This window comes from Hyaena hyaena, unplaced genomic scaffold (assembly GCF_003009895.1).
Source record: "Hyaena hyaena isolate Hyena2069 unplaced genomic scaffold, ASM300989v1 scaffold_34, whole genome shotgun sequence".
NCBI lineage: Eukaryota > Metazoa > Chordata > Mammalia > Carnivora > Hyaenidae > Hyaena > Hyaena hyaena.
In genome coordinates, this window is record NW_024080665.1 from 3,604,279 (window position 1) to 3,631,663 (window position 27,385).

Consider the following 27,385-nt stretch of genomic DNA (forward strand, 5'->3'; position numbering starts at 1 on the left):
TGGGTTGCTCTCTGCCTGACTGTTGAGGTGGGACATCAATCTCCTGCCCTGGGTGCTCCTGGTTCTTGCTGTGTCAGACTGATTGGAATCTACACCACTGGCTCTCTGGCTCTCAGGCCTTTGAACTACACCCCCGGCCTTCATGGGCCTCCAACTTGGAGATGTGGATCATGGGACTTCTGTTTCCACAACTGCCTGAGCAAATACCTTATAATATATACACATTTCTCTTAATTTGTATTTAAAATAAAAGTGTTAAGAGGAATGACTACACATTGAAGTACACAGCGGTAAAGGGGCATCTATCGATCTGTAACTTAATCTCAGATTTCAGGGAGAAAAAAATATGTATATTTCATAATATAGATTTTTAAGTTTTCTTAAAAGTTTCAAATTATTTCAAAATAAAAAAATTAGAAAAGGAAAAAGGGAAAAGAAGAAAGGCATACTCCAAGTAGAATATTTTCATCTCCTTTTATTGAAGGAAATAAAACTTGTGCTACAGAGGCAGTGGTACCTCAGAGCATAACACGGTAGCCAATGGGACTGACATGACAAGCCACAATGCTGGCCAGGGGTCCTATCATAGTGGAAGGACCAAAACCACAAAGATAGCAGGAGGTAGCAAACATCCCCAACACCCAGTGCAAGCAATTCCATTTGCAGAGAGCTTGGCCATGCATTGTAAAAACAGGGTCCCCTCACGGCCGGCAGAGTATCTTATCAGGTTGCCAAATCCATCCAAAACTAACATGTAGTTTCACATTTGGAGATCCTTCCCTCTGACCCAAAGACTCAGGCCATCAGAAGATCTAAGTTAATCTTTCAGCTCCTTATGCCAGATGGAGAAAGAAGCTGAGTTCTCAAAACAACACATAGGTACAGCGGGACAGGTGCTGATACCCAGCTTTGTTCTAAAAGCAGCTACATTTTTTCCCCCTGACTTCTCACACTGTTCTCACCCAGCATGTGCCTTGGGCAACCTCTCAATGTTCTAAACAAGGACAGAATTGGGGCAGCAGCCTAGGGGATGTAGGGAATCAAAAGCTGCTACATAGCCAAGACCATTTCACAAGAAATAGCACGGGGGACACTACTGGGTGAAGATCCTCCCAAATAGCTGCGAGAAGCATACACAAAGAGAAAACATGGTGGCTCTCTCTCCCATATCTGGATCAGCTGCGCCAAAGCCACAGTCCAGGAAGATGAGCCATTTCACATCCCTGGCAGATTATCAACCGTCACGGCATTCCTCCAGCTGTTCCAATTTTCAAGTACAATAGGTGTTTGGGCAGTTCAGTCAAAGAAAGGCAAGCATTAAAGTAGTCTCAATTGATTGCAAATTGATAATGTTATAAAGCCAAAAAATTATAGAGTCAAGAACTGACTGGCAGGTGTGAGATCGGGGTGGGGGGGGATGAGAAAAGGAGCCCAAGGGGTTATTCACAGAAGCCCTTGATCATAAACCACCCTCACACCTGTGAATTGGGAGGAAATTCCTTTTTTAGAAATGGCCATCATCCCATTAGTCAGTTGTAGTTCTCTTCAATGCTGAACACATAGATTTCAAGGATCAAGGTCATGAGAGCACTAGACCAGGAAATAGGAGGAGCAAGGCAAGGAAGAGAGGGCATCAGGGGTTGGGATTTCTAAAATGAGCATTTATTTCACAGAAGTCTTGGCACAATGAGGCTGGGGCAAGCGTGGTTTTAGTGATTGTTCTTGGTTGCCTCCTTTGCTGCAGCAATCAGTGGAGTGAGGCTGGACAGGGGCTTGGCAATCTTCAGGAACTGATGCTAGAAAGGAGAAGAAGAGAAAAAGACACATGACTATTTACCATTCTCCCTCAGTAACCATTATAAGATGTTAAGGGCATCCATGTTTGCACAAGGCTCTGTCTGGAGAGCTTCATATCATCCCCAAGTTGAAGAACATTGTTAAGAGGTAACAAACCATTTTGGAAAACTGTTTGGCAGGATCTACCTACCACTTAAACACACATCTTTGCTATGTCCCGGCCTTTCTACTCACAGGTATATTTCCAAGAGAAATGAGTTTGTGTATCCACCAAAAGACACACACAAGAATGTTCATAGAAGCTTTACTTAAAATAGTCATAACTAGCCATTTGCAACAACACGGATGGAACTAGAGTGTATTATAGCGAAATAAATCAGTGAAAGACAAATATCATATGATTTCACCCTTATGTGGAATTTAATAAACAAAATAGATGAACATAGAGGAAGAGATGTAAAAATAAGATAAGAGAGGGCGCAAACCATAAGAAACTCTCAAATACAGAGAACAAACTGAGGATTGCCGGGGGAGTGTTGGGTGGGGAATGGGCTAAATGGGTGATGGGCATTAAGGAGAGCACTTGTTGGGAGGAGCACTGGATGTTATATGATAAGTGATGAATCACTAAATTCTATTCAGAAAATCATCATTACACTATATGTTAACTAACCTGGATTTAAGTTAAAATGTATATATTTTAAAAAGAATAAACATTTTAAATAAATGTTTAAAAAATAGTCGTAATTAAAAAGAACCCAAATGTCCAAGAGAATGAAAGAGCAAATAATGTAATATTTATATAATACTATACAGAAAATTACACAGCAATTTCAAAGAATGAAAAATTGACACACTGACAACAGGATGAATCCCATAGACACTATGATGAGTGAAAGAAGCCAGGCACAAGAATCATATTGTATGATTCCATTTTATATCTTAGGTGAAACTAAACTATGGTGAATATCAGAATAATAATTATCTCCAGGGGAAATTACTGACTGACCATGACCTAATGGTATATTTCGATACTGCATTTCAGGAGCACTGATCTAAGAATTTATTGTTCTATCTTTGAGTCCAAAAAGGCCTTCAATAGCATGGTCCTTTTCCAAATCACTTTCATTGGACTGTACTTTGGGCCGCACCCACAACTATTAAAGAAGACCATTTTGGGGGCACGTGGGTGACTCAGCTGGTTAAGTGTCCGACTTCGGCTCAGGTCATGATCCCATGGTTCGTTGAGTTCAAGCCTGCATCAGGCTCTGTGCTGACAGCTCAGAACCTGGAGCTTGCTTTGGATTCTGTGTCCCTCTCTTACTCTGCCCCTCCCCTGCTCATTCTCATTCTCCCACCCCCCCATTCTCTTCAGAATAAATAAACATTAAAAAAAAAGGTGGGGGGGCGCGCCTGGGTAGCTCAGTCAGTTAAGTGACTGACTTCGGCTCAGGTCATGTTCTCACTGTTTGTGATTCTGTGTCTTCCTCTCTTTCTGGCCCTCTCCAGCTCATGCTCTGCCTCTGTCTCTAAAAATAAATACATGTTAAAAAAATAAATAAATAAAAGACGACCATTTTGGAGAAAACATCGTATGAAAACTATATCTGCATTTTCAGCCAAACTGTCATGGAAAACAATCCTTTATGTAACTCAGAGCTTCTTAACTAAAAATGATTTTTCTAACATTTAGTAGTGAAAGGGCTTTGTGTCTTGTCTTGAAGATGTGAGGTTTTTCCATTTGATAGGAAATATAGGAACTATCACATTTCCTTTTCTGTCCTGGACACCAGGAAACTGAGAATCAAATTTGATGTTTAAATTAAACTCAGATAATTAGCATATTTGATCCTTCTGCTATCCTTATAAGTCCCTTTTATTATACTGTCTAGGCACATACACATATAGGCATATATGCACATATTCATTGCTGGAAGATGCTTCAACTTCTTTTTGGATACAGATAGGATATAAAAAGGCACTGAGGACAAGAAGTTACTATTACTATGAAAGAAATAAAAAATCTTGGCTAAATCGTGAAGATACAAATTCCAACATAACACCCTCTGTATTTCTGTCCGTATATGTGTTCTCACAGGAGAAAGACGTGAAGCTTTTATGATTTAAGATTCCGAAAGTCATGGTTTTGAATATTTACAATGCACAGTAACAAGTTAAAGAACCACTTAATCAAATCACATGTTTCTATGACTCCTCTCTGAATTGAGAAAGTATGATAACCCAATGATCAATGTCACAACAAGGATCCAATGATGCATGATCCAAAACTCAACTGGGAAACCTCAGTTTCCTCAGTTTCCTTCTCTGTATAATGAAGAAAGTATAGTACATTAGCGCTAAAGCCCTTCCAGTTTTAGCATTCTTTGAGGCAAAAGAGCAGTGGCCAAGAGAATACACACTTGAGAGCCAGACAAAGGTTAAAACCCCAGGTCCGCCACATAATAGCTATGTAATCATGTGAAGTTACTGAAACCTCACTTGCTTTCCTATATAAATGGGAATAATAGAACCTATAAATCATAGGGATGTTACAAAGAATAGACAGAAATATTTAAATTAGTGCCTGAAATGTGGTAAAGATTCAATATAATGCAGTTATAATTAGTTACATTATTGTATCAGAAAGGAAACTCTAGAGGGCACTAATCTTTCAATAACTATAATCTGGTACCTAATTGACAATATCTTCACCAATCAGAGGCTTGGAGTAGTGTTTGAACATTTTTCCATGCCTAGGGTTTCCAGAATAAACCTCATATGAAAGGCAAAGGGATCCTACATTATAATGCCTGTTAGAAGGGGTTTTCAATCCCAAAGGATCCTAGAGACCAATAGGTTACACTTGGCAGAGGCCAAAGCTCTTATCCAACAGACCAGTGCTCTGTAGATCCATAACTCCGAAGAACTGCCAAATCTGTTCTGGAGGGTAGCATTTCAATGAAGGTAAGTAATTTAAGCAATTTCATTCAATTCAATAAATATTTTCTGAATACCTTTTCTAAGTCAGGTCCTAGGTATTAGAGGAGATCAGATAATAAGACAGAAGTTATAATCAAATGGGAGAGACAGAGTTGTTCATAACTAACTTCAATGCAGTAGGTCTGCCCAGCCTTGCTCAGCTGCTCATAGTCCTCATAATACAAAAGTAACTAACTGTGCATGCCTACAGATTCATCGCCATCATAAAGTTGAATGTGATACTTACATGGTGGCCTGTTAAAGGCAGTTTTTGCAACCCTATGAAATAATTATGTAATTTCAGGATGACGCGGATAGGAGTATGAAAAGTTTGGTAAACCCCCAGATCCGTGCTTCCCCACAATCTGGCGGAATCTCACTCTAATTCAGTCAGAACAAAAGATGTGCTGATGAAAGATACAGGCAAAATTCGACAGGAGCTCAGTAAGCAGATTTTTAAACTAAGCCTATGTGTAGTTTTAATAGACTGAGGAAGAGTCTCAGGGAATAGCAAGAGCAAAGGCCCAGGGATGAAGGAGGTTAGGAACCAGGAACAGAAGTTGAGTGTAGGTAAGTTGTAAGAGAGAGGCCTAGTAGTGCCTCACAGACAAAAATGAAGCAAAAAAGGTTTGGTGTAGTGATCCCTTGAATTTGGAGCTTCTCCGCACAGGGACAGTTACCTGCAGTAGCTCTTTAGCTGAACCTCTCTTCTCCACGTCCATCTCCAGACAGCGGTTCAGAAAGTCCCGGAAGAAAGCTGACAGCTTCTCTGGGTTCTGAAGCTCCGGGGTCCCATTGGTGGCAATGAGGTACAAGGCCTGGCAATACAAATGGAGAGTCACCTTGGGCTCCAGCTGGGGCTCTCTCCTAGTCCCCACACTTGCCCTCTAGAAATATGGTCAGCTGCTTTATGCCCTTAGGACACAAAGAGACAGCTTTGGTATACTGGAAAGAATATGACCTAAGGATCAGATTAACATTTAAAGGCCATGTGAGTTTCCAAATTCCTCATCTGTAAAATAGGGATGATAACAGTGCCTATCTCACATGTCTATAAAAATAAAACAAAATAGTATATTGGAAAGCGCTTTACAAACTTATGAAGTGTGTTCCAGACCCATGGCTTTATTATTATTCTTGATTTAGCCTATGAGTTAAACATCTGCCCATTTGCTGGAGGAAATTATTCCTGATGCCTTCACCTCAGTCACCTAAGAACTGATTTCTTCTAGCAGAAAGGAATATAAAAAGGACATGTCTGTAAAGCAACAATCTGTTTCCCTGTTGCTTCCCTGGTTCCCCTAACATGAAACATCTTATGGAACAAGTTAAAAAAAAATAACAAGATAAAACAAAACAAATAAACAGTCCTTTTCAAGAACTCAGCACTTTAATTCACAAAATGTTTACACAAACCCTACCTCATTTAATGACCACAATAAATCTGGATAATAGGCAAGAATCATCCCCGTTTCACAAATAAAATCCAGAAACATAAAGGGATGTGCCTGATATCAAGTTATTCATAGGAGCTCCTGTTCGCTGATTTTAATCCCAGTCTTATTTCCATCACACCCTGCTGGTCATCATTTTCAAGGCTACTAGAAGATGGGGGAAGATGTGGATTCAGAGGCCAAAGCTGGGACCTGCGGGCAGTTTCAGTTTGGTACACTGAAGCACTTTCCAATAATCCAAGCTATCCAAGACGTGTCCAGTTAAGATCGGATGACCCCCTACCAACAACTCACAGATAATTCCTGCACTGGAGGGGAGGTTGGGAGAAATGAGAAAATAAAAGCAATCAGGGTAATTCTCATATTTGCCCATGACCAAAATTACCAACATACTTGCATTTGTATTCATATACTCTGCCTTCCCTCTCTTATTACAATGAATAAATTGTCCATACTCTAATCTAATACTCTACTTCAATACTTGATCCATCCCCTCTCACCTACTAAAGGACATCACTCCTACAGATGTCACTTCTCTCTTGGACATGACCACTCTCCTCCCTTGCACTAGATCATTCCTATCCTCACATAAACATGATGTAATAATATCTTAAAAAAGAAAACCCAAAACCCTTCCTCAACTCTACTTCTGGTTCCTGCTCCATTTCCCTTTTCTCTTAAAAGCAAAACTCCTTTAACAACAACTGCTTTCACATGCCATCTCAACTTCTCCCATTTGGTGGATTCATTCTAATTAGGCTTTCATTTCATCACCATCACTCCACTGATACTGTCAAGCTCATCACTTACCTCCACATTGGCAAATCTAATGTTTATTTCTTAACTTTATCTCATACAATCAGTGACATTTCACACAGTGGTCCACCCTCCTTCTCCCAACACTTTGTTCTCTTAGCCGCTGGAACACACTTCTCTCAGTTCTAGAAAGGCCATTTCTTGGTCTACTTTGCTAGTTCCTCCAAACTGTAAACACCGAGAGTACCCCAGGGCTCAGTACTCAAACCATACTCCCTAGGTGAGAGTGATCACATCAATCGTCCAGTTCCAAAGCTTTAAGTAAACCAACTATATACTACCTCTGATAAATTTATATTTATAGCCTTGACCTCTCACCCTTGAACTCCAGACTCATATGCCCAACTCTATTCAACATCTCCACTTGGATGTCTAATAAACATTTCAAATTAACACATTAAAAACTAATTCTATTATCCCATTTTATTTGCTCTTCAATCTTCTCAGTAAATGGCAACTGAATTTTTTCAGCAATTAAGGTGCAAAATCTTACAGGCATTGTTAATTCCTCTTTCTCTGATACCTAATTCATCTTGTCAGCTGTATGTTCAAGATATTTCATGAGTCTAATCACTCTTCATGCCACTAATAAAGTCCACCACTCTTACCTGAACAATTATAACAGTGTTTCAGAGTCTGTGTTCCATTAAAAGCAGCCAAAATGGTTAATTTATAACATAAATTAGGTCATACTATTCTTCAGCTCAAAATCCTTCAATGGCTTCCGATCTCTTACAGAATAAAAGCCAAGTTCTCAAAATAGTCACAAGGTCTTACCTGATTTGGTTCCCTGCTAGTTCTCTGACCTTGTGTACTATTCTCCTCCCCACTCACTTAGGGACACTGGCCTCTTTGGTTTTTACTAGGATACAAGTGTGTTCTCATATCAAGTCCTTTATATACTTGATACCTGGGAAACTCTTGCATCAGATTAATCTCATGGCTTGCTCCTTTCTTCAGGAGTCTGCTCAAATAACTTAAAAGAGAGGACTTCCTTCTGTACTCAATAAAATAGCACCCTTCTCTCCCTTTCCCCATTGCTCTCATAAGCCCTTTACTCAGCTTTTTTCCACAGCACTTAACTTCTGTTACTATTTATTAATTTCCTCATTGCCATTAGAACAGTTACTGTTACATGGTTACATGGCAGAACTCAAATAATTGTGGGATAAATGATTGACTGTGAATATCTCTTTCCTTTGAGCATTTATACTTTAAATCCAATAGTGCCTAGTTTTATCTAGAAAAGATAGATCCAGGTTAGGATCTGTAGGGAAAAGCCTGAGTCTCATTTCTTGGGACTAAAGACAATAACCCAAACATCTTGAAATGGGACTAGTAACACTCACTCTGAGAGGATTTTCATTGAGGTATGGGGGCTCCCCTTCAATCATTTCAATGGCCATGATGCCCAGGGACCAGATGTCAACCTTGGGCCCATAGGCTTTCCGTGTGACAACCTCTGGTGCCATCCAGTATGGAGTTCCCACCATGGTGCTCCGTTTGCTCTGCTCTGGGGTGATCTGGGCACAGAATCCAAAATCAGCTATAAAAAGAAAAGAAAAGAAGGAATGGACTTGTATTTAGGGTACATCTTCCAGGAGTACTGGCTATGTGCCTCTCGCTAGCCGTCAAGCTCTGCCTAGCGCCCAGCCACGGCAATCCCTGGTCTCTCCAGAGCTTGAAACACATGACTGCAACCTTCACGTCCAGCTCTTAGCCTGGCCTCTGTCCAACGTTGAAAAGAAACAGGAGGAACAAAAGAAACATCATCTCTGGCCTCCTACCCCACCTCAAACTAGAAGAACTAGGCATTAAAGTCAAAGGTACCCATTCTGGCCTTGATTACTTGCTCCAATTCTGCTTTATTCTTGAAAACCACTCCCATGCCTCAGAATTTGGCAGTCCAGGTTCTTGCTTTATTTTCTGGGAATGAATCCCAGACTTAAGCCCTAATCACCTACAAGCAGGAATGGCCCTGCTTTTACTAGTTTCTCACCCTGTGCTCCTGGACAAAGACTGCTAACAATCTTCCCATGAGCTGCTATTTGTCTAGGCTACTGGTCCTTACCCTTTTGAACAAATGTTCTGCTTACAGTTCATTCACATTATATTGCAATTATATGTTTATTTAAATTATGAGGTCTTTGGTAGAAAAGGCTATGTCTTCCTCATTTTTTTTTATTCTCAGAGAGTCCAGGTATAATAGATAATTTTATAAAAATTTGCTGAATGAATGAATCAAAGAAATTACACTAATTTCTTTGTAAATGTAAAATTTCTATTTTCTAATTATTATGTCTCCAGTGCTAGACTGAGAACTACTTGAAGACAAGCAAAAGTATCCGTGGTGCCCATCACTGGATTTAGCACACAGTGGGCGTTCAGCAAATTTCTTCTGGCTAAACATATAAATGGATGGGAAAAAAACAGAAATGACACCCTGTATAGTGCTGAGTAACATAAAGAGCTTGCAAATCCCAGGAAATACAGACATACCTCATTTTACTGCATTTCACTTTAATGCACATCACAAATTTTTACAAATTGAAGGTCTGTAGCAATTCTGTGATGAGCAAGTCTATTGGTGTCATTTTTCTAACAGCATTTACTCACTTTATGGCTCTGTGTTACGTTTTAATAATTCTCATAATATTTCTAACATAATAATTTTCATTATTATTACGTTTGTTATGGTGGTCTGTGACCAGTGATCTTTGATGTTACTACTGTAATTGTGTTGGGGCATCACAAACTGCACCCATATAAGACGGCAAACTTATTTAAATCGATAAATGTCTATGTTCGGACTGCAGATGTGATAGAAAGAGCAAGAGAACTAAAGTTACAAGCACAGCCTGAAGATGTGACTGAATTAGTGCAATCTCATGATAAAGCTTGAACAGATGAGGAGTGGTTTCTCATGAATGAGCTAAGAAAGCATTTCTTGAGATGGAAACTACTCTTGGTGAAGATGCTGTGAAGATTGTTGAAATGACACAAAGGATCTAAGATATTATATAAATGTAGTTGATAAAGCAGTAGCAGGGCCTGAGAGGACTGACTCCATTTTTGAAAGTGGATCTACCATGGGTAAAACACTATCAAACAACACTGCAAGCTACAGAGAAATTGTCCATGAAGTGGAAGAGAATCAGTCAACGCAGCAAACTTCATTACTGTCTTATTTTAAGAAATAGCCACAGCTGGGGCGCCTGGGTGGCTTAGTCGGTTAAGCGTCCAACTTTCGCTTAGGTCATGATCTCGCGGTTCGTGGGTTCAGGCCCCGCGTCGGGCTCTGTGCTGACTGCCGGCTCAGAGCCTGGAGCCTGTTTCAGTCTGTGACTCCCTCTCTCTCTGACCCTCCCCTGCTCACGCTGTCTCTCTCTCTCTCTCTCCTAGAAATAAATAAAACATTTAAAAAAATTTAAAAAAAAAAAAAGAAAAAGAAATAGCCACAGCCACCCCAGCCTTCAGCAGCCACCACCCTGAGCAGTCTGCAGCCATCAACATCGAAGCAAGACCCTTCACCAGCGCAAAGATTATTTTGCTGAAAGCTCCGATAATGGTTAGCAGTTTTTAAGCAATGAAGTATTTTTTAATTAAGGTATGTACATAGTGTTTTAGACATAACGCTATAACACACTTACTCGACTTCAGTATAGTGTAAACATAACTTTTATATGCACTGGGAAACCAAAAAATTCATTTGACTTGCTTTACTGCAATGTCTGTTTTACCACAGCGGTCTGGAACTGAACCCGCGAAATCTCCAACGTGTGCCTCGAACTGAAGACCTCTCACTGAGTCTTGTAGCCACTACTGTATGTGATTACCCTTCCCCAAGGAGGCAGGGTCCCATCAGGAAGAGAAGTATCATCCTTCTTACTCACTTAGCTTGACAGAACCATCCATTCCCAACAGGATATTGTCACTCTTGATGTCTCGGTGAATGACCTGGTTCGAATGCAGGAACTCCAATGCCTGCAAGCACTATTGAAGCAGAGGGAGAAAAAAGGACTTAGAATATGAAAACTTAATGAAAACCAACTAATCCAACCTCCCTGTTTTATGACAAAGAAAGTGAGGCCCCAGTGAGTAAAAGAACTTGCTCCCAGTCTGTGGTGCCTCAATAGTTTTTAGGTACAAAAGTTCCTCCAATTTATTTTAGAGGTTTTTTTTTTTAATCAAACATAAGATCCTCAAGAAAGAGCCTGGGGCCCAAGAAAAACTACCGAGGAAGAATGGAAATGATTTTATAAAGATAAAACTGGAGGCAAGTGACAGAGTCTTATCTGAGACATAGGAAAGTGGTATTAGAAACCGTGAAGTTAGGGGGCACCTGAGTGGCTCAGTTGGTTAAATATCCAACTCTTGATTTCAGCTCAGGTCATGATCTCATGGTTCATGGGATCCAGCCCCATGCCAGACTTTGTGCTCACAGCACAGACTGCTTGGGATTCTCTCTCCCGCTCTCTCTCTTCCCCTCCCTCACTCACGTGCATGCACGCGCTCTCTCTCTCTGTCTCAAAATAAATAAACATTAAAAAAAAGAAACTTATTTTTAAAAAAAGCAACAGTGAAGTTAGAAAAATCTTATTATTGGTGAAGAGATAATTTGTACTGTTTTGGGTGTGTTAAATTTTATATATGTACAAACATTTGTAGACATATGTTCAATAGACAACTGAACATATGAGTCTTAAGTTCTATACAGAGATATGGACTTGAGACAAATATTTGAATCATTTGTGACCAGGTGATTTTTTTTTTTAAGTTATAGTAATGATTGAAACTGGCAAATGTCATACAAAAGAAAGAAAAGAAACTTGGAAAACATCTATAATTAGCAGGCAGAGTGAATAACACAGAGGTTAATGGAACATTGAAAATGCCCAGTTCTGCCACTTTTTGACTAATAATACTAACATTCTACACAAACCACTTACTCTCTCTGGGCTACTGTTTTCCCCTCTGTAAAATGTGGGGATTAGAAAAGATAATCTCAGGTTTCTACTAAATCTACTAGTTTAAGTCCATAACCCAAACCTAAAATTTTAGAAGCTTCTACCAACTTAAAAACACTAAAGATGCAAACCAATTGGAAGATACTACTTCAATGTTTTCAAATTAATACTTTACTTTCTAAGAACATACCAATGGCCAAATTAAAAATAAACCAATATTCAGAAGCATCTTTTCCCTGAAAAAGTAAGAGTTGCTTTCCTTAGGAGGCTGGAGACCCTGGCTTCTGGATGTCAAAAATTATGATAAAAAAATGACTTTGAGAAATTAGAACCCTTATACATTGTTTGTGGGATATTAAATGATACAGCCACTTTGGAAAACAGTTTGGGCATTTCTTAAGCAAGCACACAGAGTTGCTATATGACCAGAAGTTCACGCCTAGGCGTACACCCAAGAGAAATGAAAACAGGCAACCAACAAAAATTTGTACAAGTACATATGGTTATTATTCATAACAGTCAAAAAGGGGAGATGACCCAAATGTCCACTGATTGATGAATGACAAATAAATGGAATCTTATTTGTTAATAAAAAGAATGAAGTACTGAGCACTAGGTGTTGTATATAAGCCAATTTGACAATAAATTATATCTAAAAAAAAAAAAAGAATAAAGTACTAATGTATACTATAACATGGATGAATTTTCAAAATATTATAATAGGGAAAAGAAGCCAGTCACAAACAAGCATATATTATATGATTCCATTTATATTAAATGTCCAGAACAAGTAAATCTAGAGAGACAGAAAATAGATTAGAGGTTGCACAGGGTTGGGCGCCACGTCAAGAAGCGGGGTGGGTGGGGCAGTGCTTATTAATGAATGAGTAAGGAGTTTTTTGGGGGATGATGAAAATATTCTGAAATTGACTATGGTGATGGTGTGTAACTCAATATAGTAAATACCGTTAAATTATATACTTTTAAATGGGTAAATTATATGGTATGTGGATTATATCTCAATAAAACTATTTTTAAAAGTGGAACGATCTTAGAACTTAAAGATAATAGTAATGCCACCTATTTTTGTAACATTTAAAATTTTTTCTAAGTGATTTTTGATCCATATGGCACCACTAATGTATATACAGGGTGAATTCCCATTTTAAAGATATATAAATTGAAGCAAATTGATTTCCCTAAGCATACATATGCAAGTATCCTCAATCAGTGAGTCAGCTCCTGGGGTGAGTGACAAATATTTTAGATATTACAGTGGTTTGTGGTTTTCCAAAGGGCCACAATACCTAAACAGATATGTAGTGTATCTATGGTATTAATATTTCATGGGGGGAATGGGATGAGGAAAAAATGTCTTAAAAAGCTCCCTCGGGGAGAATAAAAAAAAAAAAAAAAGTAGAGAAACACTGTATTAGCAGTGCAGCAAAGAAAAGAAGCCATAACTTATAAGAATCCCAGGTCTATGTTAATTCCATTAACCATGTGTGTGTTCCAGATCCCAGGATGCAAAGGTGATCATATTTTCTAGGACGATATTGACTTCACGTGACTTCACTTCTCCTAATATTGATTAAATATACAACTACATTTTTTTCATCTGAATGCCTCCAGACCTTACATTGTCAAACCTCAACCATACTATTAGACTTAACCCCTTAATACTCTGAATCTAATCTTCTAATCACCTAATCTACTCTTTCCCTAATTCCCAAATGTTTCTGTTATTGGGCTACTGGAAAGTTCCAGTCTCTTATCAGCAAAACATCCAATATCCTCAACTTCTCTGAGTATTTCTTTCATCTTCTTGCTCTAATAAAAACATGGCTATCACAGGAGTCATACAATAGGAAGAAATTAAGGGCATCCAAACTGACAGGTCAAATGTTCACTCTTTGCAGATGACGATACTTTATATAGAAAACCCTAAAGACCCAAAATTGGTAGAATTGATACACAAATTCAATAAAGTCACGGGCTACAAAATCAACATACAGAAATCTGTTGCATTTCTATACACAAATAATGAAGAAACCCAAAGAGAAATGAAGGAATCAATCCCATTTACAACTGCACCAAAACCAATACGATACACCAAGGAATAAACCTAATCAAAGAAGTGGAAGACCTGTATTCTGAAAACTCTAAAACACTGATGAAAGAAATTGAAGTCAACACAAAGAAATGGAAAGACATTCCATGCTCATGAACTGGAATCACAAATATTGTTAAAATGTCTATACTACCCAAAGCAATCTACACATTTAATGCAATCTGTATCAAAATACCAAAAACATTTTTCACAGAGCTATAACAAATAATCTTAAAATTAGTATGGAACCACAAAAGGCCCCGAATAGCCAGAGCAATCTTGAAAAGGAAAAAACAAAGCTGAAGGCATCACAATTCCAGACCTCAAGTTATATTACAAACCTGTAGTAATCAAAACAGGATGGTACTGGTACAAAACAGACATATGGATCACAGAACAGAATAGAAAATCTGGAAATGAACCCAAAACTGTATCATCAATTAATGTTTAACAAGGCCAAAAATATATCCAATGGGAAAAAGAAAGTCTCTTCAAAAATGGTGTTGAGAAAACTGAACAGAAATATACAAAAGAATGAAACTGGACCACTTTCTTACACAACACATAAAAGTAAATTCAAAACTGATTAAAGACTGAAATGTGAGACATGAAACCATAAAAATCCAAGAGGAGAACACAGGCAGTAACTCTTTGACATCTGGCCATAGCAACTTCTTTTTAGATATGTCTCCTAAGGCAAGGGAAACAAAAGCAAAAATAAATTATTGGGACTTCATCAAGATAAAAAGCTTCTGCACAGCAAAGAAACAATCAACAAAACTAAAAGGCAACCTATGGAAGGGAAGAAGATATTTGTAAATGACATATCTGATAGGGGGTTAATATTCAAAATATGTAAAAGACTTGTAAAATTCAACACCCAAAAACCAAATCATCCAATTAAAACATGGGCAAAAGACATGAATAGACATTTTTCCAAAGGAGACACACTGATGGCCAATAGACACATGAAAAGATGTTCAACATCACTTATCATCAGGGAAATATAAATCAAAAGAATGAAATACCATCTGACACCTATCTGCAGAATGGCTAAAATCAGCAACATAAGAAACAACAGGTGTTGGTGAGGATGTGGAGAAAGAGGAACTCTCTTACACAGTTGGTGGGAATGCAAACTGGTGCAACCCCTCTGGAAAACAGCATAGAGGTTCCTCAAAGGTTAAAAATAGAACTACCCTATGATCAAGCAATTGTACTACCAGGTATTTACCCCAAAAATATATAAAAATACTAATTCAAAAGGATACATGCACCCTGATATTTTTAGCAGCATTATCTACAGTAGCCAAATTATGGAAACAACCCAAGTATTCATCAACTGATGAATGTATAGAGAAGATGTAGTATATATATATAGAATGGAATATTACTTAGACATAGAAAAGAATGAAATCTTGCCACTTGCAATGATATGGCTTGAGCTAGAGAGTATTACAATAAGCAAAATAAATCAGTCAGAGAAAGACAAATACCACTGATTTCACTCATATATGGAATTGAAGAAACAAAACAAACCAGGGAAGAGAAAAGAGAGAGGTAAACCAAGAAAAAGACTCGTAACTATAGAGAACAAACTGACGGTTACCAGAGTGAAGGTTAGTGGGTGGGGTGGGTTAAACAGGGGATGTGGATTAGATCGTGCTTGTTATACATGGAAGTGTTGAATCACTATACTGTACACGTGAGGCTAATATTACACTGTATGTTAACTGACTGGAATTTAAATAAAAGCTTTAAAAACATGTGGCTCTCCCCTGAGGACACTGCTTCTCACAGAAACTTTGTAAAGAGTCCCCCCCCCCCCCCGTTACACAAGCATATTACAGATCTTAGACATTTAATAGCAATGAGGAGAAAAGAGAATACCCATTTAGATTTCATTTTCTATTTCTTTTGCCTGGAAGTATTTTACCCTAGATTTTTGTGTGGCTTGCTTTTTCGTATATTCAGATCTTTATTCAAATCTATGGTAAAACCATCCCTGACTACTCTGTCTAAAATAGTACCTCCTCTGTCACTACCTGCTTACTCTGTTTTATTTCCCTCTCAGCACATGAAGAAAACAGATAAGTAGAATAAAAATATGATTAAAATATATATCCATATAAAAGAGAAAAATACTATAAAGTATTTACAGCAGTCACTTTTAAGGTTGGAAACTGGGTGACTTTACATATATATGTAATTTCTAATTTTTCTACAATGAGTGTATACTTTTATAATCAGCATAAAATTATCTTTAAAGAATAGATCATAGTGATAGAAAATTCAAAACACCTAAACAAGAGAATAATAGGAGAGCCCAGCTAACTTCTCCCACCTTTGGTGCCCAGGCTGAGATCCCATCAGGTGCAAAACTCTGAGAGACACTGATTTGAAGAGCACTTCCTGCTCAAGGCTGGTTGGCCATTGGCCTTACCTCACGGCAGACAGCTGCGATCTGGCCTTCATCCATGCAAGTTTCTGTTACCACGTCTGTCAAAGAGCCTCCAGCCAAGTATTCCATGACAACCCACAGCTCATCTCCCACGAGGTAACTGGAGGAGTACAGAAAAGGGGTAAGAAGAAACGGAGTACTCTGAGCCATAGCAATGGGTTTCAAAGGCGAAGCATATACACAGAGTGAACTCGTATCTCCATCAGCTCTGGAGAAGACTAGGGTTCTTTTTTCTAGCGAGAAGAATGTGGGGGGGATAAAAACATTAATTTGATATCTCTTGTGGAGTCTCCTGGAGAAAACAAAGCAGATTATTCTAGGAAGCTCAAAAGGGTAGAACTAAAATTACTATGTTGAAGACATAATACAATCACAATCACAATACAAAGTAATGCTTCTCAAAATTAGGCACGATTCCCACACATGTAGAAGCATCAAGGCAGAGAGCAACCAAACATATGACAAAGATGGGATTTGGAATCCATGTTACCAGCATTAGGGTCAGTCACTAAACCTCTTTGAGAGTTCTAAATCTGAGATCCCCGAGACCAAGACTGGGTCTTGTTCAAGACTCTATCCCCAGAGTCTAACACAGGAGATGCCAAGATTTACTGAATAAATCAATGAGCAAAATAAAAGATAATTGATTGTAAATATTAAATGAAACAATGGCTATGAAAGCCATTTAAAAGCTATAAAGTATTATACACATAGTCATTATGCTGGCAATGATCTCCACTTTGAGAGTTTCTGATTCTAAAAATGAAATGAATTCAACAAAGGCTGCAGAGCCAAAGCCTCTTCTGGTAAGCCAAGGGCTGCTATATCCCTACAGAGATTATGGAGACGTGAGTTAGAACCAATACTATTACTCAGGGACTGGATCATTCAGCCCTATTATATGATAAATAAAAATATCACTTAGCCTGTGTGGTCAGTCTTTTTTAGCTGCAGAATGAGAAAATAAAAAGAAGAATAACCTAGAGCCCTATAGACTTTTCTGCTAGCTTTAGACAAAGAAGCTATATTGGAATGGCTTGAGCTATATGGTATGTACTCTTACTGTCATCCTGATATTGGGACTACTTCTGGGTAGATGGAGAGATTGTTTAAAAAAAAAAAAAAGGCTTCCAGCAAAGAGTAGGATTTGAATCCTATTCTCTTCATTCTGAATCTAGTACTCTTTCCATAGATTCTATATTCTTTGTAACTGAAAGTCTTGTAGTCTTTTTTTTCCCAGGAAGAATATATATGACAGATTAAGTTGCTCTTCAACTTGAATCTTTTTTGACAGAGAAGATGATGCGGACTAGGACTAAAAGATAATTTAGGACTGGGTAAAAAGCTCTCCACTGGCATGAGCCTATTTCTTCCCTGACAAAGAATGCACATTATGTCCTCTCATCCAGCATATCAAGGAGACATCCACCAGCTTGGACTGACTGAGGGGCAGGGGGAGAAATATGAGGGTTCAAGAGACTGTCTCTGGAGGCTGGCAAAGAAGAGCCTCTTTACCTGGGCCTGAGATGATACTGTCAAAGCTGAGACAATGCATGAATGGATACAGGTTGTCTCCAAAAGTCTGTGGCTATATTGTGTGCCAAGGTACCATCAAAAATCACAGAAAGCTTCAGAGCACTACATGTCTGGAGAAGAACAAATATGGATGGCGTGCTCTGGGACAACTCACAAAAACCAGACTGCCAACTGCAATATCTTTGCTTAATGCTCAGGGTAAGGGCACCCTCTTCTGTCTTCCCACAGGAGCTCCTTGGTATTTTTTTCCACAGCAAACTAGGAGCTATCTGAAGGCAGGGACTGAGTCTTATTTACTTCTGGTTTCACAGTACAAGCCTCTGGAAACACCAGCAAAGGCACAATTGATAAACAAATTTATAAATTTTCTAATCTTATTCCCAGAACACAAATTTCTTCAATAACATGGTCATGCACTTTATCGTTTAGATATCTCCAGTGATGACACTCCTTTTTTAATTAGCTAGGACATACTTTTATTGGGCAACTTTCCTTCTTCCTCATCCTGAGCCCAATTTGGGTACCCTTATAGCCTTCAAGAGTTTGTCCCAGCTATATTCTCTATATAATAAGTTCTTCAAAGAGATGGGTAAGTGAATAATAACTTTCAGAGGATTTTTCAGGGCCAGTCATGATCCACATCATGGAGAGACCATCATTCCCCAAAAAGGAAGAAGGCTTTATTCGCTACAGTTATTAACATTATATGTTGGGAAGGTCAAAGTCCAACTCATTTCCTCCTTAAAGAAACCGAAGCTTACCAATGTTTAAGATGCAAAAGAAGAAATCTAGCAGAATCTGGTAGAAATGAAATACAACTGACAATGCAACATAAACCTAAAAACAATTAGAGTCCAAGACTTAGTCCAATAGCATCTCCACCTGTGATGTCTCTGAAACCCAGGCAAGAAGCTCACTTTCTTTTTTCATATACAGGAGAAACGGACATGATATGGTGGAAAAGGGATGGATGTTGGTGCTAGGAATATTCAAATCCAAAACCCTAATTTGCTACTTGCTGGCTTAGTGGTCTTGGACAAGTTATTAACTTCTATGAGCCTCACTTTCTTCATTAGTAAAATACAGGCAGTAAACCCTATTTCACAATGAGATACTATTCATGAAAGTGCTTGATGTAAAGCATAACACAAATGTTAGCTATAACCACTATTACCATTTTGAAAAACAGAATTCTGATGAGCTGGAATAACGGGCTGAAATAATCAAAATGGGATTTAATGAAGGTTCCTAAAAATTTCTACATTACCAGCATAAGGCAAGCTCAGAATTTAAATAAAAAGGATCAGAGATTTAAATTGACTATAGACTTACTAGGGGGTCAACAATGAAACAGACTTCCTAAAAATAAAACAGTGAATGAAATCATTAGTTTGTGTTGAGTATAGAACAAAAGAGAAGTCTTATTCTTTCCATAATGGTCAATCTTAAATGAAACTACAGACTGTCAAATTTTAGGAGAATAAGATAAACTAGAACTTATCCAAGAGGGTGAGCAGGATAAGGAAAGATTTGGGATATAAGCTTATTTAAAGACTTACATGTCTGATTCTGGCAGATGGGCCTCTGTGAGGCAGAACAAACAGTTCTAGAATCAGCTGTTAGAAGCTGAGTTCATCTAACCCAGAAAGACTGTGCAGCAATCAGAGGTGTCCAGCAGTACACAGGGTCAGAGGCAGAGAGCTGCGCATCACAAAAGATTCTTAAATGGAGGCTGTTCAGAGTGCTGGTGATGCCCTTCTCCACTAATAGCTCCACCCATCAGTCCCAAAGGCTGATCTCTCCGACAAGCCCTATTACTTCATACCTGTCCAAATAGTTGACAATATTTGGGTTCTTGTTTTCCCTCATGACCAGGATCTCATTAATAATCAGCTCTTTCTTCGGCTGCTGCTGAAGGTTCATCTGCTTAATGGCCACCTGAGATCAGAGTACATTCAATGAGCAACCAGTCATTCAACGTTTACTGAGCAACTACTTAGTACTAGACCTAAACACTAAAGAGACAGACATGAATCAAATACAGTCTTAGCCCTCGTAGAATTCACATAAACCCGTGTATTCAATGTAAGGTTCCCAGGCCAGCAGCATCAACATCGTTTTGCAACTTGTTAGAAATTAAAGTCTTAATTTTTAAAAAAAATTTTTTGAGAGAGAGAATGCACGCAAGTGGGAGAGAAGCAGAGAGAGAGAAGGAGAACAAGAATCCCAAGTAGGCTCCATGCTGCCAGCGCACAGCCCAACATGGGGCTCGATCTCATGAACTGAATCATGAGATCATGACCTGAGCTGAAATCAAGAGTCAAATGCTTAACTGACTGAACCACCCAGGTGCCCCAGAAATTAAGTTTTTAGGTCCCACCCAGACAGAATCAGAAATTCTGTCTTAATAAATGCTCCATGTGATTCTGAAGTGCACCAAAGTGTGAGGATCAAACTTTCAACTAATAAAATACTCATATGAGAAAAATATTAAAGTGTTACAGAAACACAAAATAGAGCATGAACTCCTTTAATATGGCAATGTTGAGAAGCTTCATAAAGGGGGTATGGAAAGATAAATCAGAGTTGAGTACTTTAAGAGAGAAGGGGAAAAGGGGATGAGATCCCTAATATTCATGTATCAAAAAGAACTTATTAGGCTTTTTGTCTATAGGAATGAGTTAATTTCCACATAACACAAATATAAGGTATAAGTTTCCAAGACTCTTTTGCATCCATTTCTTCTATATGTCAAGTACTAGGTAAGGTATTCTCAGGTTTATTTCATTTAATCCTCAGAGACACACTATGAGTTAAGTATTAATACTGATTCCTTTTGAAGATACGGAAATCATGATTCAGAGAGGATATGTGGTTTGCACACACAGTGAATCAGTAGCAAAGTCAGGATTAGAACCCTCAAAAGTGATGCCCATTTCTCCTGCACACACGGCCACATTAGTCTTCCCCATAGTACACGTTTGATAACACTCTGACCTGATCAAAAACATAAATGGCTTCTGTTTGCCTAGAGATGCTCCTCAGCCCAACATTTAAAGTTCTCATGATCTGACCCCTATACTTCCCACTGTATTCCTTCACATACTCTGTGATCTGATCTACTCTCCATGTGGAGTACCCTGCATCCTTTGCACGTGCTCAAAAGCTATTTATACATTGTGTCAGACCAAAAGAAACCTCATTCTCCAAACCCTATAGGCTTTTCTCTCTTCTTTAAAGCCTTGTAAGATCATATTCATAGTTCTCTTAGGGACCTTATCCCATAGTGCCTTTATGATTAGTTAGGGCATGTAGCTCTAGAAGCTTGAGAGCTCATTTGAAAACTCAGAATCCCTGGTGCCGAATACAGGACCTGACACACAGTGGTTGCTTAACAAATGTTTGTGGAAATGAAGAGAGAAAGAGAGAATTCAATGGGTTGATAAGTACTTTGTTTCTAAACTATAAACAGTACCAGCAATAGACTACTCTATTCCACAGAACTTAGATTATTTGCTAAATGTTTATTCCCTAGAGATATATTCTTTTCCTGCTTAACAGACAAGAACATGGAACACCTAACAGAACAACTGAAGGAGTCCTTCCAGAAGCAGCAAGAACTGTAAAAAGTGAATAATCCACATTTTTATGGGAAAAACCCATAACTCTCACACTTCTTTAAGTAAAGTATAGGCAGTCTTCTGCAGAGATTTAGTTCATCAATAATAAAAGAAATGATTCTAAACATTTTGACTACTTCCATTCCTTACCCCAAGTGAGAAAAATTTGCTTCGGAGTGGGGTCTCCTATCAGATTAGGCTTCTGGTCTGGCTGTAGCATTCTATAATGTTTGATTATTAGCTTTTTCTAATATCTGAAGAGCAACACATTGATCTAAAAGCATATTAAATATAGTCAACCCTTATAATACATATTAAAATCTGGGGCCAAAGGAATATCTTTAGAGTTCCTCTGGCCATCCTAAAGGATGGGACAGTGCTTATGGACCTCAAAGAGGCCACTGCTAGAAGCAGCAAGGGAGATGACTGACAGGCAGAGGATGGCACAGAGGTAGTAGCCGGGTACCAGGGATCCTTTTCAAAAGCCACTGACTAAATATGTGCTAGGCTAAGTGCCCTTCACCTGGTCAGTCCCTCTTAGGCCAGCAGATAGCATTCCTATCAAAGAAAAAGAATTGGGCTTGAGCTCTGAGGACCTAAGCTCTGAGGCTGTCTGTCATTTACTGACCTTGACCAATCACAAGCTCTCTGTGCCTTGGTCTATCAATATATTGAGGATAATAATCCCAACTTTGGTTCCCTTCTTTGCAGGACTGTTTTGAGAACAAAATAGGAGATACTGGCCAATGCGTTACTCAAATACAAGTAAAAATTTTAAATAATAAAGGAATAGAACAATAAAAATATGAATTGTAGTAATAACTGCATTTGAGGAATATCTAGCCCAGAGCAGCAAGAATGACCACATCAACAGGAACAACAGCAAAAACCAACCACCTTCCCACCAACGCTGTTTATTCAATGCTTACTATGTGCCAGGTGCCAGGTTAGGTGCTCTAGTTACATATCTCAGTAAAAACTAACAACAACCCTCCAAGAAAAAAATCATTATCTGTATTCTCAAGTAAGGAAATTGAGACTAAGATGTATAAGAACATTGACCAAGGTCATAATCAATGCCCTCAGGTCCATACAACTGCAAAGTCTCTTCCAATCTATTCCTTCAATAAAACACATTCCCTCTAAGAATAGGCTTGAAAAATAGTTGTTGGATCTGTAACTGGGAGGCTTCCTGGCACTAACATGCTAATCTTCCTACATGTGAGAGACAACAGTTCTGTTCTTCCCAGGCGGATCCCCAATAAGCACTCACTCACAAAGACTGAGAGCATCTTGCCAGCTCCACTAATGATTTATGCTCCCTGGGGCAGGAAATGAGGCGTTCCTGGCCATACTGCATTAGCCACTCTAATGGACTTGCTTCCATTCATAGTTTTGTAACCACAAGGCCAGCATATAGTGAAGTCAAGTTTCTATTTCCTGTGGCCAGCTTCTCACACATGCAGGCTCCAGGCCTTTCCAGGAACTGCCCATCACCAGCCTGTCTCTCATCATGGGCCATAGGGCCCCAGAGCCCAGAAACGTGACAAGGAGCCCTAGTACCTAACCTTAGCTCTGTTGTGGCCTTGCGCCTGGAGAGCGCAGGTCTAGAATCAAGATTCTAACCCAGCCCTTGCTAACTGCTGGTAGCATAAACTTGCATAAGTTATCTAAATTCTTTGAGCCTCAAATTCTTAATCAGTAAAATGGAAATAATATTGCCTACCACACAGGGTTCTTTTTAGGATTGGTATAACCACTTCTTTTCTATCTCTGCCTCTAACTCACCATGTTTAAAACTGGCACAGTAATACCTTCCTTACTGACCATGACTTTAATACAGGTTCCAGTCCTCCGATCTGTTCTCCACACTGCGAGACTTTTCTATGTACCCAATGGCAACTGTGGTCTCTAATGCTTATATATGATTTTAATGTCTGCGTGCCTGCACAGGACTCAGTATTTCACACAGTTCTTAGACAAAGTGTGGCATAAGGCAAGCCTTCAGCAACTACTTTGTGGAACAAATAATAAATATGTAATTTTTAATTGTATATAATAAATAGATAACTTTAATTCTTCAAGTGTATGATGGAGTCTTACATGCATTGCTTTACTGAATTCTTCCAACACTTTTGGTAGGTATGTATATGTTATCATGCACATTTTATAAATAAAATTCAGATTCAAAGAAGTCACATGACTTGCCCAAAATCATTTAAGTACTAACAACAGTAAGCATCTAGGTTGTTGAATTCTCATCTCAAAGAACAATGACTAAATCCTTAAATAATGATTTTTTTTTAATAGTTTATTTATTTCTAGGAGAGAGAGACAGCGTGAGCAGGGGAGGGTCCGAGAGAGAGGGAGTCACAGACTGAAACAGGCTCCAGGCTCCGAGCTGGCAGTCAGCACAGAGCCCGACACGGGGCTCAAACCCACAAACCGCGAGATCATGACCTAAGCGAAAGTCGGAAAGTCGGACGCTTAACCGACTAAGCCACCCAGGCGCCCCAATAATGATTTTTTTTTAAGTTGACTTATCCTCAATGGAGCCTCAATACTTGGTTTAGATGCTTGTAAAAGAGCACCTCACAAGAGCAAGGTGAAATATGTGCTATCCCTACTGACCATGCCTTCTCCAATAGACTAGGGGGTTTCAACTACCAAACATACACAAGCAGGTCCTAGCAGCCTCCCTTCGAGGAGCTGTACTCTATCACGGGAACAAGAGGTCTCTCACACAAACTCTGAGTCTAGTACTCTGCTACCTAAGAACTTGTACCGGCAGCTCCCATCCCCAGCCCATCCTCCAGCATTCCTGCTCTACAACCAAAGGACAGAATGCAAGGAAAACTCAAGTACTCTATATTCCCTTCATGGCTTCCTCCTGCTGAAGATCTTGGGTCAGGAGGCCTTAGCAATAAAGTCAGAGTTCTCCCAGCTTAATGAAATGAGAGAGACAAAGAGGTGCTTCCAAATGAGGACTTCTATGTCTACTGAAATTCTGGGCATGGACTAATGGAAGATCACTAGATTAGGAGTCAATAGACTCCTAATGTGTTTAAATCTCTTCTACGTCAGATTTCTCTACCAAACACCAAACTTGTATAAACAATCATCCACTAGGCAGTGCCAGAAGAAGTTCTCTCAGACAATATCCAACTTCTTCAAACCTGTACCTCCACCTTTTTACTTTTTTCTCCTTGACCAGGATGGCTCACTTGTGAGTCATCCTCACATTCATCAATTACCAGATTCTGTCAAATCTACCTAAGTACCTCTCAAATCCAGCCACTTCCTCCCATTCATACTATGCTACCGCCTCAGTCCAAACCATCATCTCTCACCTAAAATTATGCAGTAACTGCCTGACTCACCTGCTCCAAACTTAACTCGTCCAATCTGTTCTCCATGCTATAGCCACAGAGACTTTTTCCAAAATCTCTAAGTGCCATTGTTACTCCTCTGTTTAGTTCTAGTCTTCCATAGTTTCTTACTATGGAAGAAGTGTCCCTATTAAGCTAAGAACTAAAAATTAACCCAAAATAAAAAGAAACAGAACTGCTGAGCAACCATAGTTGGTGGTTAATACTCACCTCCTGTCCTGTGGCCACATCCATTGCAGTGTACACAGTGCCTGAAGCACTACATGACAGATGAGAGAGAGAGAGAAAAAAAACACTGGTATTAAATGAAGTGACATTTGTCAAATGTAGATCTATATACGACCTGGCAATGTAAGTGTTCATACTAATAGCAGCAAAAATAACCCTCCCCAACTCCTCTTCCCCTTACCCTATTCTCATATGTGAGAGGCAGTACATGGTAGAAAGAAAATACAGGCTTTAGTGACCAAAAGACCTAAGTTTCAAAATGAAATGTCTACCGAGTATCTACTGGCTATATGATCCTGAACAAGTGACTTAATTTCTCTGGGTTTCACTCTCCTCTTGGCAAAGTGAAGATAAGAGATACAAGACTATAAGAGAATTTAAATCAATTAGTTCATAAAGCACTTAGCCAACTGCCTAGAATATAATAGGTCTTCAATATATATTAGTTTCCTGCTCTTGCTCTTCCTCCTCTCTTCTCCATCACCCTTGGCAGTTTCCTTTGACCTCTCATGGCCTCAAACTCTTCATTTGTAAACCTTGGTAAGATCAGATATATAGTTTTTAACCAGGGGTGAGGAGTGAGAGGAAAGGGGTCCAAGAGAAATTTTCAGAATGAGGTGTGTGTGTGAGGGGGGGGTGGCTTGCTTAGATTTTTAGCAAAAGAGCTATGGACTGCTGGGGTGGCAGTAATGTTCTATTTCTTAATGTAGATACTAGCTACATGGGTGTGTTCATTTCATAAAATTCATTGAGTTGTACACTTATCTGTGTTAAATTCAATTACAATTTACATTTAAAAACTATAACTACTAAAAAAAAACAGAAAAAAGGGGCACCTGGGTGGCTCAGTCGGTTAAGCGTCCGACTTCGGCTCAGGTCATGATCTCACGGGCCGTGGGTTCCAGCCCCGCATCGGGCTCTTTGCTGACAGCTAGCTCAGAGCCTGGAGCCTGCTTCAGATTCTGTATCTCCCTGTCTCTCTAACCCTCCCCTGCTCACTCTGTCTCTCTCTCTCTCAAAAATAGATAAAAACATTTTAAAAAAAAAACTAAAAAAAACAGAAAATTAATCTCATGGTGCTTTGATCTTATGAACCTTTAAAACAGTGTTTTTCAATCATTTATCCTATCAAGAGGATATGTGAATTTTATTTTGCAGTTTATATTGTAAAATAAGTTTTTATTTTTCATTTTTTCAAACATAAAATATTAAATATGGTCTTTCAAACACATATGCTACCTGAAAATCTGATATAATTTTTACCCCATCCCCAAGGTAAAAATAACCTCACAATACACACATATGTATATGTACAATACACATACATACATATATATATACACACACACACTCACGCATATAGAGAGAAAGAGAATAGGAAGAAGGAAGGCAGAGACAAATTATGAATAATGCTAGGAAAGCAATCATGTCCATTCTAAATAACTAAAAACTTAATTTTATGCCAATGACCATGAACCCTGTATATCTGTAGGTGAGTGACAGGCAACAACATTTGTAACTGTATGCGCTGTATGTCAGATACATATGTGCAATGTGAAGAAATCTTAAAGTCTATATATTACCAAAATGCATTCTGAGATTATGCTACCCAGGGAAATCAGGTCAATTTAGAGAGGAAAGTCACTTGTAGGCTGTGCAGCTCGAAATTATGGTCACCAGCTTCCACACCACCGCTCTTTAGTTAGAAGCATACCTACATGCCAGGAAATTGTGATCATCAGATATGGGCTATAAGAACTGGATTATTTGTATTGGCAGTTACCTTCCCATTGCCTGATCATTCTATCTGTAGCCATTTTCTGTCACTAAGCCGGTATCTATTTTCCTAAACCCATCTTCCTCCATCCTACCGTAAGCATCATTCTTCAAGGGCAAATATGCCCAGGCTCCAGGGGACTGGACATTTTGGGACTATGTCTCCATGATTACAGAGGTTTAGAAGTCAGGCCCACTAGTTAATACTTGATAATTTTACCTTAATAAGACATATGAATTTCAGGTCCAAAA

General features: G+C 38.9%; 1 protein-coding gene across 6 annotated transcripts in view; it reads right to left on the reverse strand.

The window, feature by feature from the left end:
- Nucleotides 1-455: 455 nt before the first annotated feature.
- Nucleotides 456-27,385, reverse strand: part of PAK1 (p21 (RAC1) activated kinase 1) — a 163,849-nt gene continuing 136,919 nt past the window's right edge. For all 6 annotated transcript variants that reach the window (XM_039228722.1, XM_039228720.1, XM_039228719.1 and 3 more), the window contains 7 exons: nt 25,340-25,388; nt 19,946-20,058; nt 16,567-16,684; nt 10,940-11,039; nt 8,396-8,592; nt 5,457-5,594; nt 456-1,796 (listed from right to left, as the gene is read on the reverse strand). In XM_039228722.1, coding sequence (XP_039084653.1) covers nt 1,710-1,796; nt 5,457-5,594; nt 8,396-8,592; nt 10,940-11,039; nt 16,567-16,684; nt 19,946-20,058; nt 25,340-25,388 — 802 coding nt within the window. In that variant the 3' untranslated portion in view covers nt 456-1,709. The remainder of the gene's footprint in view (nt 1,797-5,456; nt 5,595-8,395; nt 8,593-10,939; nt 11,040-16,566; nt 16,685-19,945; nt 20,059-25,339; nt 25,389-27,385) is intronic.